The sequence below is a fragment of the Peromyscus eremicus genome, chromosome 8a (genome assembly GCF_949786415.1).
Source record: "Peromyscus eremicus chromosome 8a, PerEre_H2_v1, whole genome shotgun sequence".
Lineage (NCBI taxonomy): Eukaryota > Metazoa > Chordata > Mammalia > Rodentia > Cricetidae > Peromyscus > Peromyscus eremicus.
Genome location: NC_081423.1, coordinates 69,659,609 through 69,674,989, shown reverse-complemented (window position 1 = coordinate 69,674,989; position 15,381 = coordinate 69,659,609). Strand labels below are relative to the sequence as shown.

Sequence of the window (15,381 nt, the reverse complement as noted above, 5' to 3'; positions counted from 1 at the left end):
GCAAAGAGAAGGAATGAGGTGAAGGTCACAGGATATAAAATAGCAGGTGTCACTTTAGACATCTCCTGTTGAAGGTGAAGATGGAGAGTAAGAAAATTGTATTAGGGTGTGTGTGTGTGTGTGTATGTATGTGTGTACGCGTACGCGCGCGCGCGCACATATACACATGCTAAATAAATAAAATTTAAATAAATAAAAAAGATTTTTATATAGAATCTGGCATGAGGTGCACACCTTTAATCCTAATACTTGGAAGACTGAGGAAGGAGGATATCTGTGAGTTGGAGGCCAGCCAAGGCTATATAGTGAGAACCTGTTTCAGAAAACATAAAACAAATAAAATAAGATAGAAAGGTTGTTTAATTTGTTTTTTGCATTGATTTAATCATGTTTACCTTGATTATTATTTTTAGGTCTAGTAAATGGCATGAATCATTATTTAGTTTTTGTTACTTTATATGTCTAGGTATTTTGCCTGCACGTATGTCCATGTACCACATGGGTACCTGGTACCTATGGGGATGAGAAGAGGGCATCAGAACCCCTGGGACTGCAGTAATGGTTGTGAGCCACCATGTGGATGCTGGAAGTCAAACCATGATACTCTGGAAGAGCAGCCAGTGCTCTTAGTCACTGGGCCATCTCTCCATCACCTGTATTTAGTTTTTATATGAAATTTCATCTTAAATTTTTATCACTAGCAAAAAACGATTATAATATAAGCATTCCAGTATATAATTGTAAAATCTTTTTAATAACTGTTTGGTTTAGAGCCAGTTAGGTGTATATATTTTTATTACCAAAAGTAAATCTCCTTGATGAAAAAAAACTGTTTGGGTTACACATTTGACAAACTCCTTTTTCTAGGGGTTTCTTTCCTGTTATCTCCAAGACAAGATCCATCAGCTACAGAGATAAGAATTCTTCCTAATCCCACTTCTTTTTTTTTGGGGGGGGGGGTTCGAGACAGGGTTTCTCTGTGTAGCTTTGCGCTTTTCCTGGAACTCACTTGGTAGCCCAGGCTGGCCTCGAACTCACAGAGATCCACCTGCCTCTGCCTCCTGAGTGCTGGGATTAAAGGCGTGCGCCACCTCCGCCCGGCTAATCCCACTTCTTAACTTAAGTATTACTGAATATTTAATGTGAGGTCATGTTAAAGTACCTATTGTGGTGTCTGAAAAGTTGGGTAATATATCATCCATTTGAAAGTAGCTGTTCTGAGTTTAAGACATTTGCCAAGTCTTCATATCATCTAGCAAGTGGTTCTTACTGTGTGAGTGTTGGAACTGAAACAAGAAAAATTCTCCCATGAGGGGTTTTATTTTCTCCGATGGTTAAAGTTCTTCAAAGTTAGTGTTGTATTGCTCTTGTCGTTTCCTGCTTCTCCTCCAGATTAGTATTCTTAAACCCAGATAGTAAACAAAGGAAACAAATGTTTGTCATTTAATTGGTTAGTCTTTGAAGATGGTGTGTTTATGATGAGACAGTCTGTCTCTTACCTCAGCTCTAGGCTCAGGTGCTTTGAGTCCCTGGACTGGAAGTATCTGTCCTTGTAACATTTTTGTCACACCGAATTAAAGTTACTTGCTGTCTCGGGCACCAGTCTTCCTTAAGAAAGGGGCTCGTCTTTGTTGAGTTGTATTTCTAGCACCACCCAAGGTGATTTTTGAAAATTAAGTAATTCTCATCTATCTATTCAGTTGTATGTGTCTCTCATGGAAAAAAAAAAGTCAAGAATGAGTCGGTTAGAGATGATTTGATAAAAATCAGGAGCCATGGAGCGGGGAGTGCTTTCTTCTTTCTGCTATTGTGCTGGGGTTAACGTAGATCTCCTTCTGTGATTTTACCATATACTGTAAGCATTGATGATGAAGGTTCTAGAAATTATGGTAGCAAAACAAGCAAGTGTCAGAAGTTCACAAAAGTAACTGATTACCTTTGTGACTTAGTCGAAAAAGATTTAACACAGTGTAATGGTTCTCTAATCGTTAAATTGCAGGTTCTGTCAGTTTGTGTGGAAGAAGAAAACATAATTCCTTACATCACCAACGTCCTACAAAATCCTGATTTGGCTCTCAGAATGGCTGTGCGGAACAACCTAGCTGGCGCTGAAGAACTCTTTGCCCGGAAATTCAATGCTCTTTTCGCCCAGGGAAACTACTCAGAGGCTGCAAAGGTGGCTGCTAATGCACCCAAGGTAAATAGTTGGAAACTGACGTTGCGGTCATTGAGGTATTGTTAATACTCTGTTTCTGATATTGCTAGAAGAGGAACTGGCTTTGTAAGAGTAACTAGCCACTTTCTAGTTATATTTTTCCTTTAATAGAATATGATAATTAATTCTCAGTGTTTCTAGAGTTGATGATTAAAAGCGCAGAATCTTAGAAAGGATATTTAGCTATAGGCCTACCGTGATGTAGGTGTGACTATGTCCAGTTACTAATGTGTAACACTGTTTGACCTCATAAGTGATGGCTCTTCATTTTAATTTGAAAAGTTAATCACTAAATAAATGCTCTTGAATTTGTAATCTGTAGAGTTGTCAAAAAATGAACTGAATTTATTCCCACAAGCCTTTACATTGGTTTATGTTGGACTGAATTAAAACCTTGCATTCCTAATTAGTGTTAATTATTAAATTTATACTTAATTGAACTTGATTTAATGACTAGTGGTTATCATTTCATAATTATGCCTATCTTTTTTTAAACTTTAAATTTTCTTTTTAATTTTTGAGATTATAATGTAATTACATCATTTTCCTCTTCCCCTTTCTCCCTCCAAACCCCCTCATATGTCCCTCCTTGCTCTATTTCAAATTCATATCTCTTCATTAGTTATTGTTACATACATATATGTGCATAAATCCAACCTACCCAGTCTGTAATCCTGCTTGTAAGTACATGGTATCAGGACTGACCATTAGATAGTAGAGAACCAATTGATGTGCTCTTCCCTGGGGAAGACTATTTGTGCTTATTGTTTCATGTAGTGACATAATTAATTACCTTGGCGTGTTTCTGATTTTGAATAATTTTGTAACATTGAGCCAGAGATGTGACACACATTTATTGAGTTAGCACTTTGTGGTTAATATTTGGAATGTGGAGTTAATAGGTCAGCCATGCAGTTCAGATTGACCAGAGACTTACAGGGTTAGTAGTGTGGTCGGGCCACTGAGGAGTCTTTAATATTTCTTCTTCTTAAAGGGAATCCTTCGTACTCCAGACACCATTCGTCGATTTCAGAGTGTCCCAGCTCAGCCAGGTCAGACTTCACCTCTACTTCAGTACTTTGGAATCCTTTTGGACCAGGGCCAGCTGAACAAATATGAATCCTTAGAGTTGTGTAGACCTGTACTTCAGCAAGGACGGAAACAGCTTTTGGAGAAATGGTTGAAAGAAGATAAGGTACGTTATATGGATAGACTTTTCCTTTGATTAAATACTGTGTTAACAATTTAAAATTGCTGGTTTCCATCCGAGTATCTCCATCTGTTATTTGTTGCTTGTGGAAATAGAATGAGAAGAGACCTTGCCATTTTAAAACATGATCCAGGATTATTACTTGGTAGTTAAAACTACTAGCCTAGAAGTGAATTACCGTTCTTTGGTCTTGGAAATTTTTCCCATGAGATGCTTACCTCATGGTACAGGCATATTTGTCAGTGTATTTGACATTGCTCAACATGTGATCTTCCATCCCACACTTGCTATGCATCCCACACTTGCTATGCATACCTAGTAGTTCCTGTTTTCTCTCTTCCTCTCTCTCTCTGACCCCCTGTTTCTCTTTGTAACAATTATAAACTGTCATCAGCACTGTAGTTTTTTGTGCTGGTAAACATACTTGGGTATGCAGGGAGAACATGTTATATAAAACATAAGATCACTCATCTATTTACAAGACAGCCAAGCTGGCTATATTTGATGTAGTGAGGTAGTGTTTGACAGTGATTTCACAGAATGTTAAGTGGTGTTATATGAAAAGGTATTACAAGAGCCTTTTGTAAAAAATATTTACTAGCTTTCTATACTGTAGGATTTCTTTGTGTTTTATATTCATTCAGCACATTTTCTTTATACTGTTTTGCAGAGCATATTTTTCCCTGTATAGACCTGGATGTTGTGGCCTCAAACTCAGAGATCTGCCTCCCAAGTGCTGGGATTAAAGGTGTGGGATACCACTGCCTGGCAGAGCACACTTTTTTCTTTTGATGTAGAATGACTGAAAAGCAAGCAATAAATAATATTTTTAGGGCAACAAACAGCTTTTAAGCAATTTATCATTATTATTTTTATACAGTTATACAAAAAAGCCTTCCTACCTAAAGTGACAGTATTGAGTTGTCATGTTTCATGCATTGTCAAGAATTGAGGTAGCACTCTTGTAGTGAATTACTTACAAAGATATTAAACCTTTCAACATTAGTGTGTATGGATAGTATTGGTACATTCTGGAGTCTAAGTTCATGTTTCTTAACCTGGCTTCTGCTAGTCTTATCTTACAGGATACTAGAGGATAGTAATTCAGAATTGAGAAGCTTGGCCAAATACCATTCTCTACTAAAGAATAGCTAAGCTAACACATATTTGAGAGCTATTCTAATTGCATAAGATAATAGGATGGGAACAGCCAAGATAACTGAGTTGACCTATGTAATAGGGTATTAATTTCTTGAAATCAGTACCTCTTGTCGATAACACATAGGACTCATTTGTAGTAAAATTGGTTCATTGATCATTAGTTAGCATGTTCAGTTAAGATGTATAGATTGATAGAACTTCTTTGAACACTGAGCCATAAGGGCTACTCTTTTTAAAAGTTAGCATTGGAACTCGAGAGACGGCTCGGTGGTTAAGAGTACATATTGCTCTTGCAAGTTAAATTTCCAACACAAATGTCAGGCTGCTCATAGCTGCCTGTAACTTCCAGGGGACTCTGATAGCTTAGCCTCTATTGTCTCGGACATTCGTGTGTGTATATATAGATTAAAATAGAAAATTGGACTGGGGGTATGGGTTAGTGGTAGAGGACTGACTGACTTAGGATATACAAGGCCCTAGTAGATTCAATTCCCAAAACTGCAAAAAAGAAAAAGGGAAAAAAAATAGAAAAATGGAAACTCATACAAAGCAGACCTCTTGGTTTTGTTTTGATTTTTGTGATTTTTTTCAAGACAGGGTTTCTCTATGTAGCCCTGGCTGTCTTGGAACTCACTCTAGACCAGGCTAGCCTTGAACTCGCAGAGATCCACCTACCTCTGCCTCCTGAGTGCTGGGATTAAAGGTGTGCGCCATCACAGCACATCCTCAAAGCAGAACTCTTAGGAAGGTGACCGGAAGATGTATCTGCTGTATACTACCTGGAAATTTTTTAATGTGTATATGTTTGACTTTGTAAATGTAGTGTCCTGCCTTTCCATCTCAAATTCTAAAACTCAAAAAAGATAAAAAGATGAATCTTAGGCTCTTGAAATGTAAAGGTTGTATCCTAGTTTAAAAATTATCCTTAGAGTTTTAAAATAGCCCTTATGTAAGAAAGGGTCATTTGGCTCAGTTTCTAAAATTAATTTACTTATTTAGAGACAGTGTCTCTGTTTGGGGCACAGGCAGGTATTGAACTCTTGCCTTAGTCTCCCAAGTGTTAACATTACAGGCTAACTGACACTGTCGAGTTTCACTGACAATACTACATTAAAGTTGTATTATCTGGGCGCTAAAGAGATAGTAGTGGTTAGAGCATATATTAATCTCTTCCAGAGGACGTGAGTTCAGCTTCTAGCACCCATGTCGTATAGCTCACAACCACCTCCAGCTCCAGGGGATCTCATGCCCTCTTCTGATCTCTATGGGCATACACACAGTTAGAAAAAGCAGTGACACTGTTTTTGAGAAGTTGAAAAGGTAGCTGTAATATGTGAATCTGTGCAGTTAGATGTATAAGATTCTGCAATAAAGAAAACGTATATTCTTAACAAGGTAGTTGGAAATTCCTAAAAGCAAAGTCTCATGGCCGTCTGTCCTTGTTAAGGAGGAATTCTAGAGAACCATTATTGTGAGTACAGTATCAAGAGTTTTCCAATCACAAATGCTGCATATTTAGACTTTTGGAAAATGAGTAAATATTTTCTATATGAGTAGTATTTATAGGGAAGTAGTATCAACTACTCGTTAATGAAACAGCTAATGAGTCACTAACCAAATTCTTTTTCCTTTGGACAGCTGGAATGTTCTGAAGAACTGGGTGATCTTGTAAAGTCTGTGGACCCAACGTTGGCACTTAGTGTGTACCTCAGGGCCAATGTCCCGAATAAAGTCATCCAGTGCTTTGCAGAGACAGGCCAAGTCCAGAAGATTGTTTTATATGCTAAAAAAGTGAGTTCAGTGGAACAAATTATCAACACAAATTCATTTAAAAAAAAACTTGAGAGAAAGTAGCCTTAATTTGCTTCATTTTTGTTGGTTAATTTCCCTAAACTTTGAACTGCTTGGAAAAGCGTAAGAAATTCCTTAACTGTTATATGTATAGTCCATACCTAATGTTAATACGTGAAACAAGTACAATTCGAAGATAGTCATTTACTGACTAGAAGTAAATACAATTATATAATCTAGGCAAATATGTCATCATAGAGGTCTTACTGAATGTCTTAAATTATAAATAATGTTTTATACTCATCGGTAGTTCTGTTAATAATATTGTATTATCGAAAAGGATTTAAATATGAAACTTGGTGACATGACTGAAGTCTGTCTATTTTTAGGTTGGATATACTCCAGACTGGATCTTTCTCCTCAGAAATGTAATGCGCATCAGTCCGGATCAAGGACAGCAGTTTGCTCAAATGCTAGTTCAAGACGAAGAGCCTCTTGCTGATATCACACAGGTAATGGTGCTTTAAACTCGGTAGTTCATAGAGATGGAGCTCAGGGAGTCGGGCTTTTACAAACTGTTCAGAAGAATAAATTAAACTTTCAGCTGACAGAAATTCTGTGTGCCTACATGAATAAACCCTGAGTATCTTACCAAGATACACTGCAGAAGAATAGATTTTCTAAATATTTACTATTTTGTGTCTATTAATGCAGGCACAGGCATGCCACGGCCTGTGTCTGGAGGTCAGGGGACAACTTTTGGGAGTTGTTCTTTCCTGCCACCTGGTTGTTGTACTCAGGTAGTCAGGCCTGCATACACATGCCTCTATCCACTGAGCTATTTCACTGGCCCAGTAAATAGTTTTCAAATAAATGCCATTTGGATTAGGGAAGGATATATGAAAATAATATACTTGATCTTGTCCAAAAAGAAGTAATATATAAATGATAAAACACAGACACTGGTGCCTGCTGCTGGTGAGGAAAGAGGGCATATAGAAAGTGTAAGTCAGTTTTTAGACTGTGTCGCCTTTTTTTTTAAACCATTACTCAAAGTAACTGAGTTTTTAATAACTTTTATTTTAGGTTTAGTTTGTTTTGAGACAGTCTCACTCTGTAGCTCTGTAAACCTGGAATTCATGTGTAGACCAGGCTGGTCTGGAACTTCCGACCTCTGCCCCCTGAGTACTGGCATTTACAGTGTGAACTGACACATCCATACACTTGGTTTCTCCAATAATTTAAGTATGAGGTCAGGTTGTCTAAATAATATTCTTTAAATCTGGTGTTTTCGGTGCTGGAGAGATGGCTCAGCAATTTAGAGCCCTTGTTGCTCTTGTAGAGGATCCAGGTTTGATTCCCAGCACCTACATGGTGGCTCGCAGACATCCGTAATTCTGATTCCAGGGGATATGTTCTCTTCTGGCCTCTGAGCACCAGACGTTCTTGTAATATACATACATGCAAAAACTCAAATCACAGCCAGGCAGTGGTGGCACGTCTTTAATCCCAGCACTCGGGAGGCAAAAGCAGGTGGATCTCTCTGAGTTTGAGGCCAGCCTGGTCTACAAAGTGAGTTCCAGGACAGGCTCCAAAGCTACACAGAGAAATCCTGTCTCGGAAAACAAACAAACAAACAAACAAAAAAAACCCTCAAATCACATATGAGTATATATGATAGACTCATACCTATAAAGTAAGTAAATTTCAAAAAAACTATTAAAAATAATTAAACCTTGTACTTTGCATTTTTATATATAAAAAGATATGTTGATTTTATATATGTGTTATCAATAATGTTTGGGGAATTTTTAAATTAATTTTTATTAATGTAAAAAAAATGAGTTTTAGCATGACTTTTTCATACATACACATGGTAGTTCTTATTTCCCCCAAACTAATCACCTTCTTTGGTCCTAGCCCTTTCCCTACAATAGTGTCTCATATCTTCTGATTTTTCTCTTTTAATAGATTGTGGATGTCTTTATGGAATATAATCTCATCCAGCAATGTACTGCCTTCTTACTTGACGCTTTGAAGAACAATCGCCCCTCTGAAGGTCCTTTACAGACTCGATTGCTTGAGATGAACCTTATGCACGCACCTCAGGTATGTGTTGCTGTCTTAGTTAGGGTTTCTGTTTCTGTGATAAAACACCCATGACCAAGAGCAACTTGGGGAGGAAAAAGTTTATTTAATCTTAAACTCTTCACTCCATCACTGAGAAGTCAGGGCAGGAACCTAGAAGCAGGAACTGAAGCAGAGGTTATGGAGAAACACTATTTATTGGGTTGTTTAGCCTGTAACCCAGGACCACTTGTCCAAGAATGACACTTTTTCCTGGTGGGCTTTCCCCCTCCTCATCATTAGTCAAGAAAACGTCCAACAGAATTGCCTATAAGCAGTCTGTTAGAGCCATTGAACCTCATTTTCAAAATTGAGGCTCCCTCCTTCCAGATGACCTTAGTCCATGTCATGTTGACATAAAACCTAGCCCGCACAGTTGTTGTGCTTTTTAGTCATGCATCCAGTCCTGTTCTTGTCATCAATTATGCAGAAGTCCAGGTTGTTACTCAGAGTTTTGAGGTATTTATTCTTAATCAACATTTAGCTATACTTTCCTTTATCCATTCAGTATTGAATGTTAATGTATTTTCTGGGTGTTGTGTATGCTGATGTAAAGGAGAAAGTGAGACCAGCTCATCCTGTCTGTGGTTTTCTAGGTTGCAGATGCTATTCTAGGGAATCAGATGTTCACCCACTATGACCGGGCTCATATTGCCCAGCTGTGTGAAAAGGCCGGCCTACTGCAGCGTGCATTAGAACACTTCACCGATTTGTATGATATAAAACGTGCAGTTGTTCATACCCATCTTCTTAACCCTGAGGTAAAATTTGTTTCTTACCTGTTAGTTGTGATTAATTGGTATGTTGGCACTGAATGATAGTAAATTATTGATTCATTTTTTTTCCCTCTAGTGGTTAGTGAATTACTTTGGCTCCTTATCAGTTGAAGATTCCCTAGAATGTCTCAGAGCCATGCTGTCCGCTAATATTCGTCAAAATCTACAGATCTGCGTTCAAGTGGCTTCTAAGTATCATGAACAACTATCAACTCAGTCTCTGATTGAACTCTTTGAATCATTCAAGAGTTTTGAAGGTAATTAGGAATGTAAGATTTGGTAGTTAAGAGAGACATCATTAAGCTATTGGAAATTGTCTTTATAAAATTAATTTTATGGGACTTGGCCTCTGTACATGAGATCCTATGTGTTGTGTAAAATGAAATTACTGATGACTAGTTACAGTAATATTGCATGCGTGGATCAGGCTCTTGTAATAGCAAACAGTTCTCATAAGGGCATTTTGTGCCTCATTACCCCGGCAGTGCTTGGCTCGGTTGGGTCTGCAGGTGCTTAGTGTTGGGTGATGCTCACTGTGTGGCAGCTGCCGTGTGTTTAGACAGTGTCTTCAGCTTGTGCCCGTTAGGTCCATTAGTGTTGGGTGATGCTCACTGTGTGGCAGCTGCCGTGTGTTTAGACGGTGTCTTCAGCTTGTGCCCGTTAGGTCCCAGTGCCCAGCTGAAGCCGTTGTGCCCATTTAACCACCTGTTCGGTGCTCTTAGGCTCGTTAGCCAAGCCTGGGCCTGCTTAGCCTGTCCTCTGTCTTCGTAGTGTTGGCGCTCCACATAGAAGGGGTAGAGGAGGAGGTCTTTACGTTTCCTTGGTTTTTGTGCCCTAACAATATGTAGAATTTACTGTTTAGCATAGTAGCTACTGGCCACATGTAGTCAGTCTAGCTGAACTTGAGGTGAGCCACAGGAGATGAGTGGCTGAAGCAGCAGTCTAGGTGAGAAAATTGTCATCACTGCAGAAAGCTCTCATGAACAGCACCACACGAAGTTCTTTTCAAACTGCTTTTATGTGTCTTCTCTTATTTGTATTGATCTCTTACTATTTGAAAACTTTAGGGCCAGGCATAGTGCAGGAGGGTCACAGGGTTAAGGGCAGCCTGAACAAAATCGTCCTAAAAAACTAAAAAACAGAAAAACACTTTTTTTTTAAAAAAAAAAATTTATTGCATTAGTATTTTGCCTGCATGTGTGTCTGTGTGAGGGTGTCAGATCTTGGAGTTAGAAACAGTTGTTAGCTGCCATGTGAGTGCTGGGAATTGAACCTGGGTCCTCTGGAAGAACAGTCAGTGCTCTTACCCACTGAGCCATCTCTTCAACACTTTTAAACAGAATTTTCTGTTCTGTAGGGTTTGACACTTAGGTCTGTTTTATTGAACTGGTTTCTGGATTAATTTGTATTCTTACTGAACTTTTTAAGTAGTCAACTTATATTAGGGACATTTACTGTAACAATTGCTTCTAATTGCTTAAATAATTTTTAGTTCTCAAAAGTGTCCATGTAGCCAGGCTTGGTGGCACATACCTTTAATCTCAGCACTTACATTGCAAAATCCAGGACAGTCTAGGACAGCCAGGAGAGATACTGCCTCAAAAAAAAAAAAAAAAAAAAAAAGCCGGTCAATGTTACACAGTGAAACCTTGTCTCAAAACAAACAAAATGTGCTTATGTCACTTATTTTCAGTTGTTTTTGTTTCTTTCAGGTCTCTTTTATTTTCTGGGATCCATTGTTAACTTTAGTCAGGACCCAGATGTGCACTTTAAATATATCCAGGCGGCTTGCAAGACTGGGCAGATCAAAGAAGTGGAGAGAATCTGCAGAGAAAGCAACTGCTATGATCCTGAGCGAGTCAAGAATTTTCTCAAGGTAGGTGGCTTTGAGCTGCATGCTTCTGGATGATTGAGGGTCAGCAGTCGTACAGAGGTTCAGTCATGCTTGGAAATATTTTCCTCACATTTAAAAATCTTAGCATTCTCAAATTCTATGCTGGCTTATTTTTTTCTAAACATAATACTCTGTGGTTTCTTAAGAAATAAGGAAGGAAATTAGCAAGTAGTACTGAAGAACTACCATCTGTTTAACAAGAAGGAAAGACAGTTTCATTTCCACAGAATTTCCTTTTCTTTTTTTTCTAAACAAAAGCACTTTATTTTTTTGTTTGTTTGATTTATTTATTTATTTTCTTCCTAAGACAGGGTCTTACTATGTAGTCTTGGCTGTCCTGGAACTTACTATGTAGACCAGGCTAGACTCTGAATTTATAGAAATCTCCCTGCCTCTGCTTCCTTAGTGCTGGGATTAAAGGTGGGCACCACTATGCCCAGCTTTTTGTGTGTGTTTGTTTGTTTTTTGAGACAGGGTTTCTCTGTGTGGCTTCACACCTTTCCTGAAACTCACTCTGTAGACCAGGCTGGCTTCAAACTCACAGATATCCATCCGCCTGCCTCTGCCTCCCCAGTGCTGGGATTAAAGACATGCGCTACCACCGCCTGGCAAGAACCCCCCCTCCCCCCTCCCCCCCCCAGCTGAGGACTAAACCCAGGGCCTTGCTCTTGCTAGGCAAGCGCTCGACCACTGAGCTAAATCCCCAACCCCAAGAAAAACTTTTTAAGAAGTTGTTCTTGATACATTTTAGGGTACTTAGATTTTTCTCCGTGTGGTGACACACAGGTGTAATGCCAGCACTTCGGAGGCAGAGGCAGGCAGATCTCAGAGTTCAAAGCCAGCATAATGTACAGAGTGAGACCTTGTCTCTAAATGGGTGTGCGTCCTTTGAATGCTTTAACTTCCTTTTTTTTTTTTTTTTTTTTAAATGCCTTTAAAATTGTTTGTCTGGGTAGAGGGATGTGCATAAGAGGTAATTTCCTTCTTCTGTCATAGAAGTTCCAGGGATCAAACTCAGATCATCACATTTGGCAGCAAACACCCTTATCCTTTGAGCCATCTTAACATACCTCCTTCTTGTTTTTTTGAGATGTAGTCTCACTTTGCAGTGTCTTGGCCATTCTTGAGTTTATGATAACCCTGCCTCATCCTCCAGAATGCCAAGATTATAGGTGGTGAGCCACGGGCAGCATTCCTGGCTTAGGTTTCTTCTCTTTCACCCTCTTTTTAAAAGTATTTATTTATGTTTTCATTTTGTGTTGGTGATGGTGTTCCTCTGCCCAGGCAAGCACATGGAGGTCAGAGGTCAGCTCTTGGAAGTCATTTTGTCTTTGCAGCATGTGAGTCCTGGGTCTAGAACTCAGAATGTTAGTCTCAGTGGCAAGCACCTTTACCTACTCAGCTATCTTGCCATCCCCTGACTTAGATTTTTTTTTTGTTTTGGTTTGATTTTATTGGTTCACCTTTAGTATCATTTTCAAGATTCTTTATTGTTTGTGAGAAAACACCCAGGTTTACTTCTAGCATCAAATCTGCCTGAATTTGGAAAAGAAAACATGAATCATGTATAATTCATAAATCAAGAGGGGTCAAGGAAACTTGGCATTGTGACGCATCAATTCTGTAGGAGAGGAGTAAAGACTACCTGTTCTGGAATGGAGAGTAATACATTAAAGAAGGCTAAGTTACAGAACGCAGTGAAGAACTGGTGATTTGTTTAATATTTAACTTGGCTTGTTAGCAGTATTCTCATGCCTACCAGTTATTTTGTGGGGAAAAATAATTATTTGTAGTTATCTATGAAAAACCAGGAAAATTGCAAAACCCACAGAGTACCACCTGCCCGCTGTCACACATAAGAAATTATTTTACTTTTGTCTTCTGGGAGAATTGTAGGTTGAGCACAATTATATTATATGAGAATTACATATCCTACCTCTCCACCTATTTTCACTTGGAAATAGTTCATAGCTGTATTGGCTGGTTCTCCTAAATTGATCTGGGCTCTGTGTTACATGGATAAACCCATAGGAGTTTTTAATGTAAGAAAATAGTAGAAATGCTGAAATTGTCTTACATTGTAGAATGAAAGGTAAAAAACACCTTAGCCCATCTGACTTTTCTGGGGAGCCTAGCTAGCATGATAATGCTGAAAGTCAAACTTTCTAGGGTTCCCAAGGAATTTGTCGGGGCGAGGAGTTGTTGGTCTGTGCTGCTAGTGCACCCCCACTGTCTCACAGGCCAAGCTTACTTTCTCTTGAGCATCCTCACTTGTTCTGTTTTCTTTTTAATACAATCACATTCTTAGTTGAATTTCTTTTTGTTATTAAATTCATCTTTTCATTTCTCTTCAGCCTTGGGATATACTGTATGAGTTATCTTTTACGTTAAAACAGAAGTAAACTTAACTATTACAACTTAAGTATGACATTCTCAAGTTTAAAAAACAACACCTAGCCGGGCAGTGGTGGCACACGCCTTTAATTCCATTATTTGGGAGGCTGAGGCAGGTGGATCTCTGAGTTAGTTTACAGAGCGAGTTCCATGACAGCCAGGGCTACACACAGAGACCCTATCTTGAAAAGCTTTAGAAAACAAACAAAACTTAACATTTAAGCCCGATATGGGAAACTAGTTTCAGACCCATGATCTACTCCTTGTTCCCTGTATCTTACTTTATACTATGCTTTGTCTCTTGGAATTACCTCAGTCTCCCTGGATGACTCACTATTCCTGGAACTTGCCTATTGGAAGCTTTGCATCTGCCTCAGACCGTTTTTCTCTGAGACCTTCATGCTATCTTCCTTGACTTTGAGGTTTCTGACCTAACGTCATGAGAGGTTTTTCGTGTTACTCGACCTAAAATAGAAACCACTAGAGCTGAGGAACTGGCTCAGTCAGTAAAGTGCTTGCCATACAAGCATAAGGGCCTGAGTCAGATCCCATACCCAAGGAAAAATGTTGGATGCGGCACCTTATGCTTGTAAACCTTGGCAAGGTAGATCCCTTGGTGAGTTTCAAGCCAATGAAAAGACTGTCTTAAATAAGATGACTGGTATTCCTCAGGAATGACACCTGAAGTCCTCTGTCTCCACATTATATAGGCAAACAGTAGAATATCTGTACCCAGCTCCTCCTCTTGTCAAGCTTCATTTTCACTGTAATACCCTCTGCTGTGAAGGAAACTCTGAGGCAGTTTCCTTGAGACACACAGGACTGTTTACTTTAGAGCCTGATACATAAGTACTCAACAGATAGTTGTTAAATTTGTCTTGTAGAAAACCTCTACATGTATTTTCACAATTCCAGTTTTTGTCTTAAAATGGTTGCTAACAAGAATAATGGTTGACAGCTTAGTAAATAGTTGAAAATGTATAGATAGCATGGGGCTGGAAAGATGGCTCATTAGTGAACAGTGCTTGCTGCTCTTCCAGAGGACTCAAATTCGGTTCCCAGTATCCATGTGTTGGATTGCTCACAAACTGCCTGCAACTCCAGGGACATCCAATGCTTCTGGCCTTTGGGGGCCCTTACATACATGTGCACATCCCCATACACATAATTAAAAATAAAATATTTAGAAATGTATAGCATTAGTTTTATGCATGTTGTGAAGGTTTAGACAAACAAGAAAATACCACAGTTCTTGTCAAGAATGAAATTGCTAAGTGATCTGCTTGTATGTTTTTCCACAAAGTGATGAAGCTTGTATTTTCTGTGCACAGAAGATTCATACACAGAAGAAGTGATATACTGAGTTTTTTAATGTTTATTTAGGAGGGAGAATTGGCCTGGAAACATTGCATTTGTAGAAGCAGACACATCCTTTCTAGAAATGATTGAAGCAGCGCTAGTAGTGTTTTCATTTTTTTTTTTTTAAGGTTTATTATGTATACAATGTTCCATTTGCATGTGTCCCTGCAGGCCAGAAGAGGGCACCAGATCTCGTTATAGATGGTTGTGAGCCATCATGTGGTTGCTGGAAATTGAACTCAGGACTTCTGGAAGAGCAACCAGTGCTCTTAACCTCTGAGCCAGTTCTCCAGCCCATGTTTTCATTTTTTGAAATAAATGCTTACATTGTCTTCCCTTAAAGTGAACAACCTGCAGTTGAACTTCAACTTCAAATTTATAGCCATTTTTATTTTTTCAATTTAGCTTAGTTCACAAATTTTTCTTGATATTTCCTGAACCTTTCATGGATTAA

The 15,381-nt window shown here is 38.8% G+C and overlaps 1 protein-coding gene across 2 annotated transcripts in view; it reads left to right on the top strand.

Annotated features, from left to right (window-relative positions):
- Cltc (clathrin heavy chain) overlaps positions 1-15,381 on the top strand; it is a 63,312-nt gene that overhangs the window by 27,938 nt on the left and 19,993 nt on the right. For both annotated transcript variants that reach the window (XM_059271431.1, XM_059271430.1), the window contains exons 7-14: positions 2,000-2,197; positions 3,210-3,410; positions 6,225-6,377; positions 6,767-6,889; positions 8,349-8,486; positions 9,101-9,265; positions 9,357-9,537; positions 10,993-11,156. In XM_059271431.1, coding sequence (XP_059127414.1) covers positions 2,000-2,197; positions 3,210-3,410; positions 6,225-6,377; positions 6,767-6,889; positions 8,349-8,486; positions 9,101-9,265; positions 9,357-9,537; positions 10,993-11,156 — 1,323 coding nt within the window. The remainder of the gene's footprint in view (positions 1-1,999; positions 2,198-3,209; positions 3,411-6,224; positions 6,378-6,766; positions 6,890-8,348; positions 8,487-9,100; positions 9,266-9,356; positions 9,538-10,992; positions 11,157-15,381) is intronic.